Source organism: Archocentrus centrarchus, chromosome 16 (assembly GCF_007364275.1).
Source record: "Archocentrus centrarchus isolate MPI-CPG fArcCen1 chromosome 16, fArcCen1, whole genome shotgun sequence".
NCBI classification, from domain to species: Eukaryota; Metazoa; Chordata; class Actinopteri; order Cichliformes; family Cichlidae; genus Archocentrus; species Archocentrus centrarchus.
In genome coordinates, this window is record NC_044361.1 from 8,258,360 (window position 1) to 8,283,280 (window position 24,921).

General features: G+C 42.5%; 1 protein-coding gene and 1 pseudogene across 1 annotated transcript in view; one reads left to right on the forward strand and one right to left on the reverse strand.

Moving 5' to 3' along the window:
* Positions 1-4,864, forward strand: part of LOC115795069 (TGF-beta receptor type-2-like) — a 37,161-nt gene extending 32,297 nt beyond the window's left edge. Inside the window, exons 9-10 of the mRNA XM_030750842.1 lie at positions 3,084-3,211; positions 4,215-4,864. Of these exons, the coding sequence (XP_030606702.1) occupies positions 3,084-3,211; positions 4,215-4,475 (389 nt within the window). The 3' untranslated portion in view covers positions 4,476-4,864. The remainder of the gene's footprint in view (positions 1-3,083; positions 3,212-4,214) is intronic.
* Positions 4,865-10,069: 5,205 nt separating this feature from the next.
* LOC115793981 (potassium voltage-gated channel subfamily G member 4-like) lies at positions 10,070-13,246 on the reverse strand (annotated as a pseudogene).
* Positions 13,247-24,921: the final 11,675 nt, after the last annotated feature.

A 24,921-nucleotide genomic window follows, 5' to 3' on the forward strand; every position in this document is an offset into this window, starting at 1 on the left:
AACTAACTAAAACTAAGCATGAAACCAAAAATAAAAACTAATAAAACGAGAAAAACCACTCTGAAAACGAATTAAAACTAACTGAATTAGAGAAAAAAAAGTAAAAACTAACTAAAACTAAACTATAATGTAAAATCCAAAACTATTATAACTCTGGTGGGAACTAAATGAACCTGCTTGCAGCAGAGGTTTCCCCAAATCTTTCCTTTGCTTCAACTTTGAAAAGCCCCCCCCCATCAAAACACGACCAGCAGCACAGACATTAAACTTCACAGCACCCCAAAGTGCAAGCCACAGACCTGCCACAGGAATTCAGCCCACAACTTTCTCTAGAGATGGGCGGATTCTTTGTTTCTGTGGAGAGAGGATTTTGTTTCGATGAGAGCGCGGTTCATTACAGCTTATGCAGGTTCATTTCTTGTGATGCAGTTTGTTTTTTGCATCAGCGTGGGATCCGTCTCGTGTTATACCTCTCGAGAGAGTCTAAAGTCTCCCGAACGCCAAACATGGAGCGGTTTGTCTGGAGATAGCGGATCCCAGACAGTGTAGCCAGCCACAGGGCTTTCTGCTAACCTTCAGGCCACAAAGGTTTCAGACAGATAATCTGAAAAGGAAACTGTCGTAAACCACTTTCCAGCCCTTAGATTGAATATACCAGGGTTTTAACTGCAGGCCCCAGACAGCGAGGGGAAAGTGAGACTGAAGCTCCGGTTGCAGTCTCTTTTGAAATCTCCTCTCAAAACACGGATGAAATTCTTCTCATAACTGCTCAAAGGTCCAGAGAAGGACAGCGGGCCGCACCTCACATAGAATGCATGTGCAGTCCTTATGTGTCATTCGCAGAAATAGGACAAGTGTACGAGAGCCAAATCAGTAATGGAGCATGAAATAGGACCTTTTCCACTCTGTGTGATGTCTTAATGTTTAGAAAGTACTCCACCTTTTTTTATTTCTGTTTTCAGCTTTCTCATTTGAGGCCAGCTTGCTCTCTGCTGCTCTGTGTTTCAGCTGTATCCAGTCCAGGAAAATGTGTGGTATTTATACCAGCTCCGCAGCAGGAGATCTAAACAGCAGAGAGCTGAGGACAATACGAGGCCTGGCATAAATAACCCTCGAGGGAATGGGCCAGGCCCGGCTGGGTCCCGTTTTAAAATACTAAAAACTGAGGGAAGTTCCACATGTCAAAACAGGAAGTGTGGGTCTGTAGAGTCAGCTTTTCTGCACATATTCCCGATCTCAGCCCTCCAGCTTCCTGTCTGGGGATTTTACTCCAACCTCCCAACTTCCTGTATTTGAGGATAAGCAGCAGAGACTCACAGGGTGTCTGATTTATATGAAACTGTAGTGCTTCTCTTAGATTTCATCACATCATTCTGCTGAAGTAGGCTAGATTCAAATTGCAGCCCGTTTGAGAAAAACATGTCACTTTTTGACAACCACATCAAACTACGCAGCGGAACAAAGGCTGTTAAAGGCTTAGAGAATAAATGGGAATTTCATCAGTTACAACTGCTCCTTTCCTCAGTCCCAGTCTTCTTAATCAGTGTTTACACTGTCTCATTGCATAAAAATAAGTTTAAAATAACTGTTGAAGAATTACCACTCAATACTGTAACTTAATTTATACCTCTGCATATCTCTGTGTCACTGTAGGCAGTCAGCTAATTAGCCTGTCATCCTAATGACTGTATCTTTGGTCAGAGCAGGTAAACACGCTGTTTAGGAAAACTTAAAAGAGCCCTCCAAATTCTCCATGTGCTGATGCATTGTGTGATAGGATCTAAAGCTTCAGAAGCGCTGCGAGGCTGTTAAAAGTTCAAGAATGAACTTTGAGCCTTCAGGAGTTGCAAAGTGGACACATGTAAAAGTTAACCAAGCACAGCTTAAATTCAGGAAAATGACAGAAACAATCTGAGGGGAAACCCGAGTGCAGCCAGACTTCGCCCTGATAGTCCCAAAGATATTTAGATCGGATCCAAAATATGGTCAGCTTCACGGACGGTGATCCGCTCAGGTACTGGACAGTGTAACCCAAAGACCTCTGTGTGACCTGTTTAGAATGAGCAGAATTTGGGGCCGGTCTGAATCAGGTACCAGGTTCAGGTTTCAGTTCCCTTTAGAACCAAATGGGCTTTCAAAGACTGTCTCTTTGGAAGCAGCAGAATGTTCACTTCAGTGGATCCGCTCAGAGAAACGCCTCGATGCAGCCAAATGTAACACACCTGTGAAAGTATATATCGGCAAATGATACTCAGTGTTTGACGGGTTGGGAAGCACATGTTATTAAATGTAAGAACACTGGAGTCCAGGCTGAGAGTATTTGCTAATTAAAATCATCATTTCCTGTCCCTGATGGGTAAACAAGTGATTAGTGTCTCATCACACAGCAACTGTGAGATCCTGGGAGCCTTCTTTTCAGGGCTGGAGACAAACTGCAGCTGTTGTGAGTTCGGTTTCATGAGGTCTGGACCCAGTCCCAGAACTTTGTTTTTCATTTTTCATGGTTTCAACATGACGCCCCCCCCCCCCCCCCCCCCCCCCCAGCTACTTTTTCAACATGAAACATACAAAAATAACAGACTGTGATTTTGGGATCCTTTGGTCTGAGGTTTCGACTAATTTCTTGTTAGCGGAAACGGATTTGTTTGTTTCTAGACACGATCGTAAGCCAAGCGCCAAAGTGGGCATTTTTCCTTCCATCAGGGCACCATAAAAACTTTCCCGCCGTCAGCATTATCGGTGCCAGCGTGCAAAGCTCACAGCTTGGGTGGAAATTCAAGCTCAGTGGTTTTTGGGGGGTAATGACCTCATACCAGGATGCTTTTACACTTTCTAATCACATTAACTCAACCACCTGTTACACTCCATCTCCATTCCTTTCCCTTTTTCTTTATCTTAAAAATTTTCATTCACATTTTGCGTTTCTTTTCACTTCACGTGCATCTTTCAAGAGCTTGTTTGGAAATTCTGAAAATGACACATAATGGTGCATACAGAAGGATCTGGTTGGGTGTTCCTTTACTTCAGCTCAGTTGAGTGTCTGCAGTCCGTGTCTAATCTGTGAAATGTGTTTGTGTTTGCAGAGGTAAAGGACTACGAGCCGGCATATGGCTCTAAAGTGCGAGAGCACCCCTGTGTGGAGAGCATGAAGGACAATGTGCTGAGAGACAGGGGGAGGCCAGAGATCCCCGACAGCTGGCTCAGGCATCAGGTCAGACCCGCAGCTGATGTTCAGTTACTGTAGCACAGAAACACAGATTTAACTTATTTAGTTAGGTTCCATGAAAGAAAATGAACAGTTGTGTTAATTTGTTATTAATAAGATTCTAATTATGTGTGCTTTTAATGACCAGGCACCGGACTTCAGTGCTAGACAAAAAAGTTTGGATGCAGTCATTTATTCGGAGGTTACTTTATTTTAAGTGTTTTGTGCAGTGCAAAACAAAACTGAAACAAAATGCAAATTAACACACGCAAAGTGTAAACAAAGTAAAATAAATTACATATTTTACATTAGCAATCACTGTTTCCCAAGCTAGCTTCAGGTTACAGCCCATAATCCCTGTTCAGCTGCCACGTGAACCCATATTACGCCACATTAAGCAGCACTGAACTAATTACAGAGCAACAACATGAAGGTCAGTCTGACTGAAATATAAGAAGAACTTTTAAATGTTCTTCATGCACAATCAAAAAAACCCATCAAAGACGGTCATTAAATCAAAGAGACCAAAAAAGGAAGACCAAGAGTTCATCAGTCTACTGGCAAAGCAGTGCGAGCCCTGTTTCTGCAGGAAGGCAGCCTGCAGAGGGCTGGTTTCCTCTGATATACAGCAAAAATAAATAAATTTTAATGTAGTAATGACATGCTTATATGGCATTATGTTTGACTGCATTCTAGCACCTTAACAATCCCAGATTTAGGTCACATTAACCAACGATGACATGAAAATAAGTTTCCGCCTCTGTGACTGCACCACAGTCACAGTCTAATATGGTGGTGGGTTTTAATAACAGATGCATCTTGGTCCCAGTAGGGGTGCCTCTGACTAAACAGAAGTAAATAAGAAGCTTTAACTTTTACTTCAACCATCATCTTTGCTTCTGCAGATTCTCCCATAGATTTCCAATTCTGGATTCTTTGAATGCCATGTGTCTCTCTCTCTCTTAAAACGCCTTTATCTGAAATGCATGCTCTCTGCCTCCCTCTGCAGGGCATGGCAGTGATGTGCGCCACCATTAAAGAATGTTGGGACCACGATCCCGAGGCCCGCCTCACCGCCCACTGCGTTGCCGAGCGCATCTCCGAGCTGGAAGACGAGATGGGCAAACTGTCCAGCCGCAGCTCCTCAGCAGAGAAGATTGAAGAGGAGCTAAAGATCCCAATAGAGGTGGAGATCCCACAGGAGGAGGTGAAAATCACAGAAATACAGAACATCATAGCTGTGGACTGCTCCATGAGCGACAAGAAGTGAGAGAAATCCACTTCTCAGATGGGACTATGGACAGTGTGTCCAGGAGCCGAGCTCTTGCAGGACTTTGAGCCAGGCCAAGTGTGATTCACGCTGTCGTTTGTCATTGTAGCCCTGCAAAGATCAACTCTGAGTGATGCTTTTGATCTTCGCCGCATCTAATATATAAAAAAACTCGCCATAATCAGCAAACTACAGAGCCCAAAAACAGCCAAAGTTAACTGGAAGCTTCTCAAGATGTGTGAGCATGGCAAGTCAGACAGGCTTCTCTTCATGCAAAAATGTCTCTTCATGAGAAACAAACAGGGCAGTACCTATTAAACCAAAGATATTCTATGTGCACTTTATCACATAATACTTCTTACAGATGTTTTTGTGTATTCTGATGTGCCTTTGCCTAAAGTGCCTTTGTGTATTGACTCTGAGCCAAATTGTCAGCACAGATGTCGCCTTAACACTAATGATGCTGTGGACTCCATCACCAGCAGGAATTAAAGGAATGTGTGTGCACGTGTGTGCGTGTGTGTGTGGGTGCGTGTGTGTGTGTGTGTTCTTGTTTCTTTGTACCAAGCTATACTTTAACCTTGTTTGCCCAGATAAACAGGCGTTGGTGTACATAGAGACAATAACTGTAAAACAGGTGTTAAATCAAAGCTAAAAAGGGAACGTATGCCTTCTACAGAGCGTATGCAGAGATCAAAAACTCTATAAAGATGTATTTTTTACAACAGTGTGTGTGTTCTGTCTGTATCAACAGGAAACTGATGAGTGTCCAAAGATCTTTACCCTGCTTTTCAATATAACATGTACCATATGTAAGATATTGTAAATCTTGATGAATTAAAGATATTTGTATGCTGATTCTGTTGTTGCTCATTTTTAAAAAAAATTCAAAACAGGACATATTCCATTAAGTTATTTCCCTCCTGTAAGTGAAACTAAAATCATTTCAAAATGAAAGCTGCATACTTTCATGTTTGCCCAGTTAGGGGCAGAAGAGCAATTTACACCCATTTACACATCAATCAGATACAGAGCTTTTTATCTAAAGCTGTGTTTGTTTCGCTTTCAGCTCGGGTTTGGCCTCCGCAAACCACTGGAGGAAATAACTGCTCTTTAGCTTCTAATAGCAAAGGTTGCAAAGCTCCATTCACCATCTCATTTATGACTGTGTCTCTGAAACGCGGCAGTGCGCATTAGGATGCAATACAGTGTTTAAATGCTGGGGTTTTATTCGATTTTTCTGCAGGATTGTCAATGCAAGTATCTCCTTTCATGTAAGATAGAAATCTAATCCACTGGTAATGTAAAGTATGGATTCATACAGGTAAGGTTCTTGAATTGGGTCACTGTTGGCCTTCCCAGCATCCAGCCAATTTAAACTTAAATGGTGGGAACAATAACATGGACAATCCCGCTGGTGGCATCCATTATTGCTGCTTATTGCGCATGGCTCACATAAATTAAATGTAGAGATAAAAAAAGACAAAAAATATATATAATTCATGCATCATTTATTACACTTTATTCAGGGGGTTAAAGTGGGCCTGGATGGTCTGGAAGGCATTTTTGGTGCAGATGTCCATAAGTTGTGGTCATGGTACTTTCAGCACTGCAGGAGAGGATCGCAGCGTAAACATTTCTACAATTCTAACAGCTCAACAAACACACGAGCTGCTCCTGGGATGTGCTGGCCACACAGTGTGTCTGCAGCCTGATGAACAGCTGGGGACGGAAACGAGTGAGAGAGAACGTCACTCAGAGATGGAGAAGAATTCTGCCGCCCCTGATGTCACCTACATCTGTTTACATTTAAGGTGGTGATGCTAATTAGATTCACTCATTGAATTCCACCTTTATTCTAGCTTCTTAGTCTCCGGGTCGGAAATCAGCTGTGAAAGCTTGTGCAGCATCAGCTTATAGCTTGTTAAATTTAGTTTGCTAAACGCACAGAGAGCAGGAGCACATGTCAGCTGACCACAACCTGTACACAAAGAAAATCTACAGGAAGCTCACAACAGAAATTATTCTCACTTATTCATAAGTCATCATCACTTAATCTTACTTAATGACTTCTTCATATCTTGCTTGTGTCTCACTCTGTCTTGCAGCCTTCGCCGAGGTTTGCGGGGTGAAAAGCGTTTTGTCAGGCCTTATTATTTCACTTCTGTATTTCAGCTTCAGCTTCCTCTCTCTTAAGCTAAACGTTTCTCCTGCCTTTCTCTTTATCCAAACACATCTATTTTCTCCTAGTCTTCGGCCTCTGTAGGGATACCATAGGAAGTGTGCCACCCCACTCACTTTCCACACTCATGGAAGCGATGCCAGTCACACTGGAATTAAATCAAGCTTTATTTAAAAATACAGGCTAAGAAATGTTTTGCTTTCATTATATATGAATGCCCTTTCCAGGCTCCTTATAACTCTACTTGCTGTGTCACTGCTGTTGTGCTATAATGCTGCTTGATTCTGTTGCAATATTCATACTTTATGTGAGGTATTACCAGTGAACCTAACCAGTGCAAATAAAAACAAAGGTCCTGACGGGCTACAAATGGGCTTACTACCACCACCCATCCAATTTTTTCCTTTCTTGTTTCTTAAAAAGAAGAAACCTGCAGACCCCTTGTCAGGAGCATCTGACAGAATAGCAGTTTTTGATGCCATGGGATGAGAGTGTGCTGCATATGGCCTTTTAAATGGAAACGGTGAGTAGATCAGCAGAGAGTTACATATCCAAAGCAACATTATAAACCACTGGGATGGTGTCCACTGTTCCTTCACTTGTATCTCTAGTTTTGATCTCCACCATCTCTTATCTGATGGTAGAGATAGAGATAACTTAAACATGCAATCAAGAAATGTGGGTCGAAATAAAAACAGTTAAATCTTCTTACCAGAACACAAATGAATGAGCTGAAAGCCCAAAGTTCTGCAGAGCTGATTTTAACTAAAGAGCTGTGTGATCATTTCCCTTTCGTTTACATTTGAATTACTCATTGGATCCATTTTTATTATAAAACTTTGGTTTGAGTAAGTAATGGTTCACATTCTCATTTTTGTAAGTTTGACTTGACTCCCAAGCCTCAAGACTGCAGCTTGAGAGCTATTTTGTGATTATCTTTAATACCATGGTCTGATTGGAGCACAGCTGCTGTCGCTGTTTTTTTTTGTAGTACAAGCCCTCTTTTACTTTGAAATACGCAGCTACAGTGACTGAGAGCAGTCTCCAGCCTCCAAGGAGCCTGAGCTGAGGGTCAGTTGAGCCGGGCGAGCCCTTTTTAATGTGAGGAGCTTTTTTGGAGCAGTGTGGAAATGGTTTTAGTCTGGGATGGGTAGCGAGTCAGACACAAAGCGTGTGAGTGTGGTGCAGGACATTCTCCTGCAGATTTTATGTCCGAAAAAAAAAAAAAAAAGAAGTAATGACAGGCTTGTGATCGCCCATGAACCAGACAAACAGAGGGTACCAAATCACAAATACTTATATAAGCACACATGGACACACTCAGTCATGTCTCCATATGATTTTTTTTTTTTTTGCCCCAATATATTGCTGTGTAAACAGATTTATAGCCAAACAACATCACTAACACAGGTGCATAAAGAAACAAATGTGTACTTGCCTGCAACCTTCAGGTACTCGGGGCAAATGTAATATTTTGGAATTAATGAAGCTAAAGGAGCATTCCAATACCTGCGAAGAAATGGCTCTAACCTGTCTTGCAGGTCAACTGCATTTTTTTACAGAGTTGCAGTGCGGGGCCTGTGAGCCAGAAGCTTCAGCTTTGATCTTCTTGATTGTTGAGTCACATTCCTGGTAATAACATCTGTGTGTGAATAGTGTTATCAAGCCACGGGGTGTTACACAACCTGAGAGTACAGTAGGTCAACTCCCACGCTTAACAGCTGGTGAGCTGTTTGTTTTTTGTTGGGGTTTTTTTTAACCCCAAACATGCCTTTGCTGATTGTGGCCGATTTTAAAACACCCTGGCCTTTCCAGATGTTGCTCCGCAGAGCTTATTAGATGCCAGGGGTCCTTTTTGATGCCTTCAGTGGCGTGAAAGATTCTGTTTGTGCAGAAATGCTGCTCAGTTGTGTGGACAAGCATTCGTGTGCAAGCTGCACCTTTCCTGCAGCTCCTCTGCAGTCATAGGTTTCTTTGCCTTTTCACATGCCTAAGTTTTTTTTTTTTTACAGATCCTTTAAACCTGCCATTTATTATTGACATTTGACCTGGAAGCACTCTGATTGGTTCTGGAACTGTGATCAGCTGACTATTCCAGTGAACAAGATTCATTTGAAAGAGTGAATGAAGGGCTAGCAGTTTAATGAAGCTCTTTACAAGTAGAAACATGACCAAACTTTTCCAGCAGAAAAGGAAGAGTTTGTTCAAGGTTTGCCCAAACTTTTACATCCAACTGGCCTTTCCTTCTCTCCTCTGGCTCTGTATCGTCGCCTCCTCCCTGGCTCGCTCCGGTTCTTTCCATCTTAAACCTCATGGCACTCTTTGTTGGTGAACTCCTGGCATCCCTGCCTCTCATCAGAGGCAAACATCCTGCGTCTAGAATTAACTCTTTTCCATTCTTTTACAGTCCTCCGTAGTAATCCAGGGTTCTGTGTGTGTTCCAGAGGCCCAGCTCTGCCAGCTCGCTGCACTGGAATCACCAGACTGGATCAGTCGGCTTCAGATCATTTCCAGGTGTGATGAATCTGCCTGGCGCAGACTTTAGTGATTACAGCTTCAAGATTACACCTTATGTTTAAGACTATAAACTAACGCGGGGGCACTCCACATCAGAGATTTATGTCTCCCTTCTGGGTATAAACACTGAAACAATTACTGCTATGGTATTATTTTGCTGCAGTCTGCAGCAGAACAAATCTTTCCCCCAGTGGCATACAGCGTTTTTCTTCAGGACTTGTGTAGTGAACATGTCTGCCCTCTGTTGGACAAAACACAAACTTGGTTAATAACATAACGGCACTGACACACATTGATTTACGAGCTGCCCCAGCCTTTTAGCCAGTGGTTGCCTGTACTTTCACGTACTAAATGGACGGTTATTGCCTTTTCACTCACGGCCTTAGAACAAGAAATTTGTGGTTTGTCATTTTGCAGCACATATAAATATGCAACACCCAGAGCCACAACAGTTTGAAACAAGGTACGGTATATTACATTACACAGTAAATGTTCATTATATATATGTACTACATTTTCAAAGTATGCCGACATGGCGTTTGTGACACAGCCAGGTGAGGTAACTCTAAGATCAGTGGTACAGGTGCAGGTGTGTGGGGGGGGGGGGGGGGGGGGGGGGGGTGGGGGGGGGGGGGGGGGGGGGGGGGGGGGGTGGGGGGGGGGGGGGGGGGGGGGGGGGGGTCGGGGGGGGGGGGGGGGGGTTGGGGGGGGGGGGGGGGGGGGCGGTCACTTAACATATAATCCGAAGTAACCGAGAATAAGTGGCTGAGTATTTGTGCACTTATCCACACCTGAAGGTCTTTCAGGAGAGGTAATAAGGATCATCTAGACCAGGGAGAAAACCTGTTTCAGCCAGTCTCAGGCCATGTTCTCTTTCCTTCATGCTTCTTCGGCCTCAGTGGCGAGCTAGCACCCCTCTTTCCTTCCACAGCCTCTTGTGCTCCTCTTTGAGCTCATTGTAAGTGCGGTTAAAGATGTGAAAGATAGATGTGGAAGGGAAAGACAGGATGAGGATACCTGCTAAAATGACGATTAGTGCCCCAACTTGGCCGGGGAGCTGTGCGGCACCATGTCTCCATAACCTACGGTGGTCCGAGATGATGGACACCAGTATGATGCTGGGATGCTGCTGAACCCAACTGGGGGGTTCTAGCATCACTGGGGCCAGCTCACTCTCATCAAGGTGGACCAGTGGAGAAAAGAGGGCCACAGCAAACACAGATAAGAGCAGCAGCAGGCCGAAGTCGGTCACACTACCCGAATTGTCAGCCCCAGATCTGCAGACCCATACTGTGACGGGCCAGCTTCATTATATACAGGATGCGCAGGGCCTCATCACGCGCAGAATTAGACCCAGTTTATCTAGAGTGCTCTCCCTGCAACAGCAACAATATCCTGCACTGTTCATCTTTAAACTCCAGGAACAAGGAAACATGTAAGGCAAAATAGCAGCTACATCAGTGATGTTGAGAGGTCCTTGAATAAACTCCAGTTTGCTCTGTGCGTGGAAAAATCGCACCAGAAACTCCAAGGTGAACCAAGCCACGCACACTGACTCCACCACAAACATGCTGCGGCACTTTTGAGAGCATTCACCCTGCAAGAATAAAAAGACAGAAAGCCACAGGTAAGTTTAACAGGCCCACAACTGGCCAATCAGCAAAACTGGTGCAGACCATCATATAGTACCTGTTTTCCACCTGTTTGTGCTGGTGCCTGTGCCAATGCAGAACCAGATCTGTCTTTGTACGTTTTGAAACCAAATAACATTTCAACAGTTGTGAGGACTACCATTACAGTGTTAGTCGATGTAATTTCAATCCATTAAAAAAAATTTCCTTACTGCTGATACCACTGTTTCCAACTCTGGGCAAAGCAATTTGCTGTGTTTCTTTTTTGGTGGAAATTCATGGAAGCAGTTTTACTTTAGGCACCCAAAATGCAGGAAGCTGGAGGCAGAGCTTTCAGCCAAAGGCAAGCTTCTAATGCTGATTGAAAGTCCAAAATACAAAGTCAGAGAAATAACAAAAGTCCACAACAGCGAGGGAAACAGAGTCCAAAGAGATAAACACAAGGGTAAAAAACGAAGAAACTGAATCCAGCACGGGTGACATAGATAACAACACAGACAACTCAACAAAGGACAAAGGGAACGACTGGGCATTAGACACGCTTAGACTAATCAGTAGGAGTGGAGACAGTTGGATGATAAGGGATAGGTGAGACTAATTAGGGATAATGAGAAAAGAAGTACAACTAAGGATAAAGTACAAAGAGAGGAGAAAGTACAGAGACAAAGGACAAAATAATACAGGAAGCAGAAAGGTTCTTAAATTTACTTACTTTCTATTTGCCCCATTTACTTAAAATTTATAGTCATATTAAATAGACTGGTACTTTTACTCTTACTCAAAGTAACTTTTACTACAAGCCTTATTCACACAATCACACACATTCATAAAAGCACTGTTTACTATACCTAGGCTCCTTGCCCACCATTTGCGCACACACTCTCCGCCAATGGATGCACCGGGGCAACTCAGGGTTCAGTATCTTTGACTCCCTGGCTGGAGAAGCCAGGGAGCGAACCACCAACCTTCCAGTGGTAGACAATCCACACCAACTCCTTGAGCCACAACCACATCCATATTAGGACATGTTCCTAAAATAACCCCTCTGACTTAATTTAACTAACAAAAACATATGTTTCCACTCCCACTGAAGAATACATTATAGTGTAATGGGAGCATTGCAGTTCAGACTTAATCACCTAGTGTGAGTGCTGGTAAAAAAAAAAATAATAATATAATAATACAGATATGTACAGCACAGTGTATGAGATTTAATGGAACCTGTCTGCTGAGCTTTCCAACTCCATATTTTTATTTTAGACTCTACTACTTGGTACATACCAGGGATTCGTGCTCCTGCTGGTCTGGCATGGTGCTGATGCACAGGCTGAATACAGTGATCGCCACCATCATGACAGACAGGAAGGCAAACACTTTGCCCGCAAAACCTGAGTGGGGGTTCTCCACTGCTTCTCCCAGCTTGTGGAACAGGCTCCCCTGTTCTGCATGTGCCCTCAGCGCTCTTCCCTCTCCCTCCCTCTTCCTCCTTGCGCTGATGCTGCGCCAGATCATCCACACTGCACATCATGCGGTGGAGGCAGCAGGGTGCCTATGCCCCACATCGATGCCCAGTACAGCAGCTCAGTGTGCAGGGCTACATTGCGATGTCCTGCAGCACACGGAGTTTTGCGTTCCCCAGGAAGTTGAAGATGACTTGAAATGCTAAAGGGTCTCGATCAAAGAAGAATTCATGATGCAAGGAGTCGTAGTCATCACAAAACTCTGCTATCTCCCTCAGGGTGGTGCAGGAGCGCAGGCGACTCAGGCGACTCTGGGGGAAATCTTCCAAAGTACTCCAGGGAAAAGCATACCGGATGCCCCCCACATTGATGAGAGCCCGCAAGGAAGGATCAAGGAAATGAGAGGCATGTGGTCCACGGAGCAGCTGACCACGCTGGAAGTACAAGCCTTTAACTACAGTGTTCTCTGTGTCTATGAAGAGGTGGTTGTAACTCTCATCACTGCTAAAGGAATGGTCATCAAAGCCAGCACCTATGATGGCCATGGTGGTATGTGGGTATTTGGCTGAAGGGCAGGACTGTGGTTATGGTAAAGAGAGCCTGAAAAGATGGATTATATTAAAAATTCATAGTGGTCTACCATGTTAGACTTGTATTACACGCCATGCACTTCAATGAGAAGGCCCTTTTTAACCTTAAAGCTCCACTAAACCATATTTTAATGTAAATAATAGACCAACTAGCAAAAAGAATAATGTTTTAATGGTTAATGGTGAATCCACCACTTTAGTCATGGAAAAAAAATCAGTAACTCACCTTAAATTGGTGCAGTGTGATACAAATCCATTCAAAATGCCTCCAAATATTCCAAATATTGGTGCTGTTCCTTAAATATTTCGAGAATTTATTTTCAGCAGGGAACTTTCACGTTAAAGTGAGAGAGAAGCTCAGACCCAGAATAAACAAAGCCCTCCCGATGATCCATCTGTTCATCTTTTCCCCCCTTCCTCTCCCTCTCCATGGCCCACCATTTGGGTGACTAATGCATGACCCTGCAATCAGTCTGAAAATAATGAGGACTCTGAGTCTGGTCCAAACATCATCCATTAACTTCTGCCACACTCCATCTCTGAGCTTTGGGCTTAAATGTCTGACACGATGTAGAAACGCCAACTCAAGTGGGATTAATGAGATATCAGAGGATAAATATGCATTAAGCATCATCATACCAGCTGCAGATAGATTGTGCTTTTGGAAATCATACTGTAAACAAGTTGGTCTGTACTCGTGTGGAGAGTGTGCACAATAGAACAAATGACTATACTGTAAACCCGCACACTCAAAATAATTAAATAAATTGAGTAATGTAAATAGACTGATCCTTATACAGCACTTTTCTACTCTACGTGAGCACTCAAAGAGCTTTATACAGCATGTCTCATTCACCCACATTCATGCAAGCACTTTCTACATCTGAGTACTTTCTGTCTAACATTCACATTCCGATGAACGCATCGAGAGCAACTCGGGTTTCAGTATCTTGTCCAAGGATCCTTTGGCATGCAGACTGGAGCAGCCAGGGATCAAGCCCACCAACCTTGCAGTTAGTAGATTACCTGCTCTACCTCAACAGCCACCCAAATAATATTAATTTACTTTTTAATAAACAGTCCTGCTATCTCAAATAGCTTAGGTTTGTCTAACATTTTCTTCCATTTGAGTCAGTTCAACTCATTTTTGATCAACTTCAACTGCTTTTCAAAATTAATTTTACTTTTTTTAAATTTTCAATTATATCAGTCGTCTTTGGAAGGTTTTGACTTCTGGAGTCAATTTATTTATTTATTTATTTTATTAAGCCTGTCATGTCTGGCAGATCTTGCAAACAGAACTGTGATCTGAATGCATTGTGCCAAACATATTTGATATTTCAAGATGAGCTCTATAGGTTCTCTATAGGCTCCTCTTGTTACTGTGTGACCCTTTCTTTTATTTGAATTATTTTTAACATGCTATGTGACAAATTGTGCCAGAAATGACAGGCTTAGGAAAAGAAAAAGAGAAAAGAAAGAAAAGAGAAAAGGAAAGAGGAAGAAGAAAAAAAATAGAGAAAAATAGAAAAAGAAACAGGAAAGAGCACAAGTAAGTAAACCAAATAGTTCGTCACTTGTTAAACATAAGATATTGACAATATTTGCAAAATAAAAATTGTGTGGGGAAAACAAAAGAAAAGAAGAAGCATAGTTACACAAACCAACCATTTTGTGTTATTATGTGGGTGTATGTGTTTGTGTCATGAAATGTACTTACCAATGAGGGCAGAACGCCGCAGCCCTGCCCATCAGAAGCTAGAGGCAGGCAAAGAGAGCCCCAGGAAGCCCAGGCCACCAGCAGCCCATCAAGACCTACGAAGACCCGCGGCCACTCATTCCAAAGACAACCGCACACCCACTCCAGCAGACAGGAGAGAGAGGTCCCAGACAGACGGGGGAGGGAGGTCTCAGACGGAGTCCCCCCAGTCAAGGAGCAAGGGCACCAGAGAATCTGAGGCAACGAGAAGCCAGCCCCCCCCAGCAGCAGGGCCCCAGGGCCCCCGGCACCCAAGGATCGCCCGAGCCCCCACAGAGCCCCCCACGCCGAAGAAGCCAATGCAGCCCCGCGCCGCAGCCCCCAGGGGAGCAGGTCACCACCCACATCAGAACATCCAGCCCCACCCAGGAACCCGGAGGTACCCACACCCCAGGGGGGCAGGGGGAGGAGGCAACCAGCAAGGAGTGGCCAGGAGGGAAAAAAAAAAAAAACAACCTGGAAGAAGAGAGCCAGCTGTCCACTGGCTCAATAGACACCCCGACCTCCCACACCCCAGCACAGGGCAGGAGGGGGTGAGCCCGGAGCACTTCTGGAGTCAATTTAGACCCATCCATCCATCCATTCTCTTCTGCATATCCGGGGCCGGGTAGCGGGGGCAGGAGCCTAAGCAGAGAAGCCCAGGCTTCCCTCTCCCCAGCCACCACCTCCAGCTCATATAATTGAATTCAGGTGTTCCAATCCCTTCCATGGCCACAGGTGTACAAACCAAGCACCCAGGCATGCAGACTGGGTCGCTCTCAGGAGCTCAGAGAATTCCTGTGTGTACCCTGATAGGATGCCACCTGTGCAACATGTCCAGTTGTGAAATTTCCTCACTACTAAATATTCCACAGTCTGCTGTTAGTGGTATTATAACAAAGTGGAAATGATTGGGAATGACAGCAACTCAGCCACAAAGCGGTAGGCCATGTAAAATCAGTAAAAACAGGTCAGCAGATGGTGTACAGATGTCAGCAACGTTAAGCAGTCAATTGCTACAGACCTCCAAACTTCATGTGACCTTCAGATTATGGTGTAAGGTTGTTTTTCAGGAGTTGGGCTCTGTCCCTTAGTTCCAGTGAAAGGAACTCTTAATGCTTCAGTATACCATGATATTTTGTACAATTTCATGCTTCCAACTTCGTAGGAACAGTTTGGGGATAATCCCTTCCTGTTCCAACATGACTGCTCACCAGAGTTCCAACATTCAAAGGGGTTCAAACAGAGCATTCCCAACACAAACCTGACAGTCATCTTTCATCCGATGACTTTATTCAGATTTTGTCTCATTATATCAACATGAACAGTTTATTTTTGCATATGCCTTTTGATTGGCCTGGTGACCTGTCCAGCTTCACGTCAGCCCTCCACCACAAACCTGTGTTTAAGGAAATGGATGTTCTGATTGGACCTTTCCTGTGTGTGGGTTTCTCTGGATTTTTCATCATCTACACTGTCAGTCACGAACAATCCACTGTACTCCTCCATATTACAGAAACAGCTCACTAAAAGACTAACATGCTTTCACACATATCTTCATGATAACTATTGTTTAAAAGCAGGAGAGCAAAAAAAGTAGGATGTTGTATGACGTTTGCACATCTGCTTTATTGCACACATGTTGGAGAAATGCAATAAAACACATTGTACCCATGTAGAAAAATCAGGAGTTGATTTCTTCTGAGTATACCTTAAATTTTGTGAAAGTGCTGTTACTGATTTATTGCTTACTCATTTGTTGGCTGTCAGTGCATGACTAACAAATTTAGTTACCTTTTCAATTCCTATGTAACATTAAAAAAATGTAAGAACAATACAGCAATATAAAAATACACGATTACAATAAACCCTGCAGTCATAATTCTACCTAAGTAAAGAAGTATTACCAGCTTTATGATGTTCAAGTATCAACAAAACGTATCAGTAAAACATATGTGTAACAGTAAACTGTTGCTGTTACGTACAAAATACATTACTTATGTATATGTATGGAAATCTGGAAAAAAATCCATCATAATACCAGTTCCAAAAAGCATGTCCTCAGGAGGACAATGATTATAGGCCTGTCGCACTTACCTCAAATGTTTTAAATCATTAAAGCATCTCTTCATTGGCTCTCTGTTAAATCCAGAGATGAATTTAAAATTCTTCTTCTCACATACAAGGTCTTGAATAATCAGGCCCCATCTTACCTTAAAGACCTCATAGTACCGTATCACCCCAATAGAGCTTTCTCAGACTTGGCTCTCAGACTGCTGGCTTACTTGTGGGAGGAACTATTTGATAACCAATGGACATCAGAGTGTCAAGATTCCTTTGAATTATTGAAGGAGAAGCTCATTAGTGCCCCTTTGCTTGCCCCTTTGCCCTTTTCCCCCTTTGCTTGGTTATGCTGACCTCTCCCGTCTTTTCATTGTGGAGACAGATGCCAGCTGTTTGGGGCTGGGGGCTGTTCCCTATCAGATTCAGAGAGGTAAGAAGTGGGTAATAGCATATGCTAGTAGAAGGTTGACAAATGCAGAGAAAAATGATTGGAATTACAGCAGTATGAAGTTGGAGCTTTTGGCTTTAAAATGGGCTGTGTCAGAAAAATTTAGTGGTTACCTCTAGGCTCTAAATTTACAGTGGTAACTAACAATAATCCCTTATGTCACCTGAATACTGCCAAGTTGGATGTCATTGAACAACAGTAGGTTGCACAGTTGGCTGTATTTGATTTTGATGTGCAGTACCACCCAGGTAAAAATAAAAATGCAGCTGATGCCCTCTCTTGGCAGTCATTAGCAGGGGAGCCTCAGCCAGATGGGGATGATCAGGAGTTTGATGGCTGCATATCAATCTGTAATGTCATCTGGAGGGGGACAGTCTTGGATCCAGATTTGGTGGGTGCAGGTGTTAAATGTTGCTAGATTAAGGAGACCTGGGCTTCAGTCCCTACGTTGAGTGCTGATTCTGGTTTGCAAGGTAATACACCTACTTTGCCAGGTTATTCAAAAGAGGAACTCAGTCAGCTCCAGAATGTGGCTCCCACAATTCAGTCATTGAAGAGATTTTGGGACAGGCAGACAAAACCCACCTGTCATGAAAAAAGAGGGTTAACAAGATTGGTGGTTGTTTTGCTTAGACAATAGTCCAAGATTAGAAAAATTGATGAACCTTTATATCAGGTCATTGATGATGTGCATGAGGGGGAAGGCAGGCAACTTCTTTTCCTGCATGTGATCAGAAAGCTGATACTACAGCTGAAATATTTCTAAGTATTATTACATAAGTAATATTTCATACTATTTATGAAATATGTTGATGCCTGAGAGTCTACATTTGGATCAGGGTAGAAACTTTTAAAGTGAAGATGTCCAGAAGTTGTGCAAACTACATGGTGTAAAGAAAACCCGTGCTACACCTCACCATCCACAGGGCAATGCACGATGTGAGCGCTTTAATAGGACCTTGCATGACCTTTTGCACACATTACCTCCGGAGAATAAATGACCAGAGTTGGTCTATGCATATAATGTAACACCTCATGCTACCACAGGCTACTCACCTTTTTACCTCATGTTTGACATACACCCCCATTTTCCTGTGGATGCTTTGTTAGGCTGGGAGCCAGTGTTAATTTCGTTGATGAAATATTTTCGTCATCGCTTTCGTCAACAACCTTTTTTTCATGACGATAACGAGACGATAACTAACGCACAGTTGCGCAAATTTGCTCTAAACCGGGAAGGACAAACTAGCCTGTGATTTGTCTTTACTTCCGATAGAACTAAGTTATGTAAACAATGTCAGCAGGGAGAAAGAGAAGAGCCGATGTATGGACACATTTGTCCTTTGATGCCGTGACAAACAAAACGATATGCAAACCATGTGGGGCGACTATCTCGGGTAAAAACACAACAAATCTTAAACATCTGCAAACCCGTCACCCAGATCTCCATGCAAAGGTAAGCATGTCATGCAGGGTAAAGTGTTTTTCCCAGTTTAGCATTTATGTTTAGAGAAAATCTCCACACCGCGGTGGATTGGCCTTTCCTAATCTTAGTCCTGAACACTGCCCTGTACCTTTCAGAGCGTGTCCTGCTGTAAAACCCTAGAATTATTTCAGTAAGGTGGTTTTAATGATCAGGTGTGTGGGAAGCAGGTGAAATGCTAATGTTAATATCATCAATAATATTCCATAACTTTCAATAAATGTTTAATTTTGTGTGAGTGTGTATAATGACTAATTCAAGGGAACTGAAGAAAAAGCATTTACATTTTACACCCTCTATATTCTTATGATAATTTTGTTGACTAAAACTATTCAAATGACTAAATTATGACTAAAACTAAATTACATTTGCGTCAAAAGACTTTGACTAAAACTAAATCAAAATTTGCTGTCAAAATTAACACTGCTGGGAGCAAACATTTAACAGGAAGCAAGACTGGTTAGCAGTACATCAGCAACATTTTAGTGATGTTCATGCCAGAGTAAGACAATATTGGACAGGGACAAAATACTCTGTCCATCAATAGAAGTGGGTCAGTTAGTTTACCTTTGCCATTGACCTCAAGGCAGAAATAAAATTCAAGATGCCTGGGGACCAAGGGTGCACAGAGTGGTTGAAATTCAGGGTAGCATGCATGCAGTGGAACCAGCTGAGGGTGGTCCCATTAAAAAGGTCACCAATGCCTAGACTCAGCCCCAGTTGTTGTTGAAGAAACTTCATATCCCAGTTTATATCTCAGGGGTGAAGAGGAGCCTGGTTCTGAACATGCAGTTTCTGAGGTCCAGGATAATGTTAGGACAGCAGTTATTTCACCTACACCTGATGCAGTTTGACTCACCTGTGATAGATTTCTGGACAATGTTGAGGTGACAGTACCTACTCCAGCACCCCGTCGGAGTCAAAGGTCAAATGCAGGGATTCATCCTAATCCTCATCATCTCCCTGGGTCTGTTTGTAGTACAATCTCAATTAGTCCTGATGTACTGTCTGTTACTAACCAATATGGGTACTGTTTTCTTCAGGGAAGCTATTAGTGAGGTTAAGAATTTGAGTTAAGTCAGCTGGGATGTTGACTTTGTAACAGGGGAGAGTGTAGCCAGTTGGGAAATGGGTGGGAAGATGTTTTCCTTTGCCATCAGTGGGTGAATTTATCCTGGGAGTCTTCGTTGGTTTGTGTTGGCAGGAGCTGAAGGGGAGGAAAACTATGAATACCTCCACAGGAAACAGGAAGTTCAGTTGCGCTGCTCCATCAGACCAAGCAGAAGACCACACTCAAGGCTTTTGGAACAAGCCAGTGAGTTTTAGGTAAACTGTCACATGTCATGGAATCTGCTTATATGTCAGACATATCTGTATATGTTTTATATAGATGTGTTAACGCTTTTGAAAATGCAAAGCTTAAGTGTTTGTGCAATATCTGCAGACTTGTTGGTGTGGTTTAAGGCTGAATGACCTTGCAGGCCTGAAGGGGTGAGGGCATGTGTGTCCCTTGCTAAGCATGGTATTTCCCATGTTTTATATTGGGTTATTTCATGTTTTCTTTCTGACCTTGAGTGAAAGTGATGTCGCCTGTCTTTTTGTTCTTTATAGAACTGTTGGCCTATCTCAGTTGTGCATTTGCAGGTTTTATAGATTAAGCTTATTCTTGTTTTAAGGGGACAAACACCTGGCTGTCATCAGCATGAAAATGGAACCCAAGGGAAGAAGATATATTGAATATAGCAGGGCCCCAAGGATGGAACCCTGGGGTATTAAAACTATTGAGAGTAACACAAAAAATTCTGTCAGCCAGGTAGGACCCACACCATTTCAGGGCAGTGCCATGAACGCCTGCACAATACTCTAGATGAGAAATTAAAATACTGTGATCCACCATATCAAAAGCAGCTGTTGGTCTCTGGAGTCTGTAGCTAAAGGAATGTCATTAAAAACCCTCTGTAGTACAGATTCTGTGCTATGAAAAGACTTAAAACCAGACTGGAAAACCTCAAAAACATTGTTTGACTCTCAAAACTCTTTCAGCTGTATATAGACAATTTTCTCCAAAGTTGTTTAAAGAAAAGGTAGTTTGGAAATTGGTCTAAAATTTGATGACACGGTAGAATCCTAGCCAACCGTTTTTGTTTGTTTGTTTTGTTTTTTTAGAATACTTCATTTTACTTTTTCAAGAACAATGTTACACTTATAAACTGACAAGACAAAATCAACTCAGGGACAAACTCGATATCTTTTGAGTAATAAAACACACCTAAAATAAACACCTTTACAATGACATGACACACAAGGAGATAAGGAAAAAAAGGGGGGCAGTAATCATTAAGGATTAGATAAATATATTAGGGCTGGGACTTTAACGCGTTAATTTCGATTAATTAATTACGGGGAAATTAACGAATTAAAAATTGTAATGCATTTTAACGCACTTTGCACCGTGGAACGTTTCTCAGTGCACGAGTTCCCGGCATACAGATTATATCGACGCACAATGTCCAAATTCAGGGGCCACATCCTGCGAAGGACCCGGCCCACGTCCTTCAGAGCCCACGAAGACCGCAAAGGTAGGACGTGAGCGGCTAGCCTTCATATCAGCGTCACCTGTCCTCACCTGTAGCTCATGTCGCCTAGCAACCGTGAGTGTGAAGCCCAGCTGTGTAAAAGCAGCTGTTTAAACGGAGAATGAACTTTTTCTCCTTTTTGTGGTTTAATTTTAAGTCTTTTATTCAAAATAAGCTGTTAAAACAAGCATGACACATTTCAACATCAAGGAATGCAGCTGAGAGAATGATTAATTTTCAACTATATTAAGTGAGACATTAATGTTGAATAAAACTATCCAGTTATGATGCTTAACTTTATACTCTATACTTGTGCTGAAGTGGCAAAGACGATTTTCTGTGGAAAATGGGATACCTTAGCACCCCTTAGTTATAACACATACTGTACACCTCCGTCTTGTTGTCTGTTTACTTTCACAGAAAGATACAGAGAGGCACAAAAGGATGCAAACTACAGCCAAGAGGCAATACAGCTGTGGCCCCAAAGCCCTGCTGTGTCACAGTCCCATTTCATGCATCTTTTTAGCAAGCAGAAACAAGTGAAATTCAGTCAAAATTATACTCATTAACAGCATCACCATGTTTAAAAATATTAAAAACAGATGAATGTCATTTTACATCTTTGCATGAGCTTCAATCAATAGTTAATGATAAATGAAGCTTTTCCATTTAAAACCTTGTCTCTGGACTCGACCTTTTAAGTGATATCAGTGCCGCTTATCTCTTATCTTATCTCTAAGATAAGGCTGCAGTTTCTCAGAAGCCCTACCTCCTCTCTAGGAAAACAATAAATCAATGACCGAGGATCCAGGATGGCTGTGGGTCTGCAGCGGCATGAAACCTGCTACAGTGCTCTGTTTAAAGCTGTTGTGCTTTATTGCATCAGGGCTCCACGTTGCATGTAGGTTCAATACTGGGTAAGGGTTACAAACTGCATGAACTTTTTCATTCTTTAGTGATTTTTTTTTTTTTTTTAAATCAGCTGTCTGATAAAGGTGAGGGGGTAGGGTGGAAGAAACTGCTGCTGGACTTTTGCTATATGTGGATCATGAATTGTGCCTTTACTTCATATCTCACAATAAAATCCAGTCTGAAGGACGTCACTAGGGTGATAGTATTGATACCACTGGTGGCATTGGTATCAGATCAATATTAGCAGAATCGATGCTTTTATTTGTCTCCTGTAAGTTCTGCAAGTTACTCCCGTTCTTCTTCAGAAAGCAGACACGTCAATGCAGACGTCATGTAGACACGCTTTGCTCCGCCCCGTCCTCCCTGCTCTGCTGTGATTAGTTGTGCTCTGGTCACGTGACTCAGTGGCACTGCACAGAGGCATGTAGGCTGCACTGAGTGGGAAAGCGGAGCAGCGTGTAGAAGTACTTTACAGCTGTGCATGAAAACGCTGTAAACAGTGACGTGTATTGGAAGGAAATTCTGTACTGAGACACCACCAACTTATATAAGGCATGAAAATCCACGAAAAAGAGAAAGAATGCACAGCAAAAGAAATAGAGCATGAAGGAAATCAGAAAGACCCAGACCACCAGCAGAGAGGTCAGAGGTCAATGTCACAGTTCTTTCAGAAGCCCCTTTTCCACCGCCTGGGTTCCGGTGCCGGTGCCGGTGCTGTTCCCAAAAGAACCAGCGAAAAGCTTAAGAACGGGCCCGCATTTCCACCGCGCTTGCGAACCGCTCCTTTACACATGAGTGTGGGCGGGTCCTCGTCTGGACACGGAAACCGAAGAGCGTGGGAGAACACGCTCCCCTTTCTTGTGCTGCTAACACATTTTATGGTCCAAACAAAACTACTGCAGCATCTGAGTGCAACACAGAGGTAAACACAGACAGAAAATACGAGCAAGACGACAAGTACACACTTTGAGTTCTTTTATCTGTGATATAAACTGATACAAAGCAGCAAGTTTAGCCTTAGAGCTCAACCTAATTCACAGCCGCGAAAATAGCTTCACTTTTCTCATGTAATACAGACGGCAGAGTCACGCCCTGCGCCGCTTTCGTCACACGTTCTTGGTTCCAGACCAGCTAGCTTGTGGGGCCAGAGTTGAACCCGTTTTTCGGCCGAGCACCGAATGCATTCATGGTGGAAAAACGCTGAACGGTTCAAATACTGGAACCGGCGCCGGAACCTCATTGGTGGAAAAGCGGCTAGAGAGGCAAAGAATATCCAAGTAGATCATATAGTGGTGAAAGTGATGTTTCAGTCATGACTGTGAGTCCTTCAGCTTTAGTTAATGTTAAAATGTTATTAGTCATCATAGTTGTCACTTCATCAGATTGATTACTGTAAAACTATATTCAGACTTTCAAATAATACATTCAATCCAGTGAATTATGTTAAATTATTGTATTTGAACTGAAAAATATACCTCAAATACGAACTATGAAAAATGTCTGAATATAATAACTTTTTGTGCCGACTGTCAAGTCTGTTTGTAACACATTTACAACACAGATTGACCCAAAGTGCTTTAAACACAGGTACACTTACATTTCAGGTCTCCAAAAACTCAGTTTCGTTAAAAGCTGAAAGGTGTGTTTCATTGTTTAACTAATTACAGTGGAAAGCAAAAATCTCAGTGACTGAGTGGTCATTAAATTGTGTTCAGATTTGGCAAATTGATGATTCATCTCTAAAATCATGACACACTGCTCTCCCCTATATGAGCTGCATTATAACTTTAAAGTATCGGTATTGCTATCAGCAATATTGCTTATAATTGGGTATCGGATCGATACCAAAATTTTCAGTATCGCACACCACTAGAAGTCACACTGGACCATCTGCTAAACATTTAACTGGTCAGTCCTCCACTTTGATCTAAGATGGATTTATGCTCAAGTGATAAATTGGAACTCAATGAAATCAGGTACAGAAAATGAACCTGGCACCATATAGGGATTCTCCAATAATGATTCGATATCTTCAGTTATCCTGTAAAATATCTCAACAAATATTGAACTGATTACCATACAATGGTGAATTTTATAAACCAGGTGTTGTCATAATCAGATCTAAGCAAAAATCATTTTCTTTCATGCTATTTCTAAGTGTTAATAGAATAGAATAGAATAGAATGCCTTTATTGTCATTATACAGGATGTACAATGAGATTGAAGGAATGGAGTGAATGTAAGAAAAGTAAGAAAAAGTAAGAAGAATGAAGTGAGATGACAGTAGTAAACATCATTGTTGGATGTTGTTGCATTTACATGTCCTTGTGACTTGACTTACAGAACTGCTAGCATCAATGGTTTCCTTTATTGTATACTTGTTAATGTAAAATTGTATTGAATCAAATAATCCCAAATTTATGGGCTCACTGACACCTCACAGTTTAAAGAGGCCCAGATATCCACACACCCTTAACAATAACACAGCCTGTACACTGTTATCATGTCCCCTGTCTCTCTTAACTGCTGCTAAAACCAGAGACTGTATAAAAAAGATGGACATAGCCACTGTAATGTCACCCATTGCACTTTTGGCAAGCAAGCTGCAGTCACAAACTGTTCAGGGGCAGGGAACAGACACAGACAAGCAGACATGCTAATTAATGCTAAGTAACAGAATAATGAAATACTAGAATTATGCTCATCAAAACTGGAGCCCATATTTCTAGGATTGTCTGTACCACACAGCAGGCCATATTGTTTTTCAGATAATTCCATTTAAAAATTATCCAAAGGCACCAACACCAAAATCATGTTGGAGAGTTTCCAGTGCAGTGACTCGAAT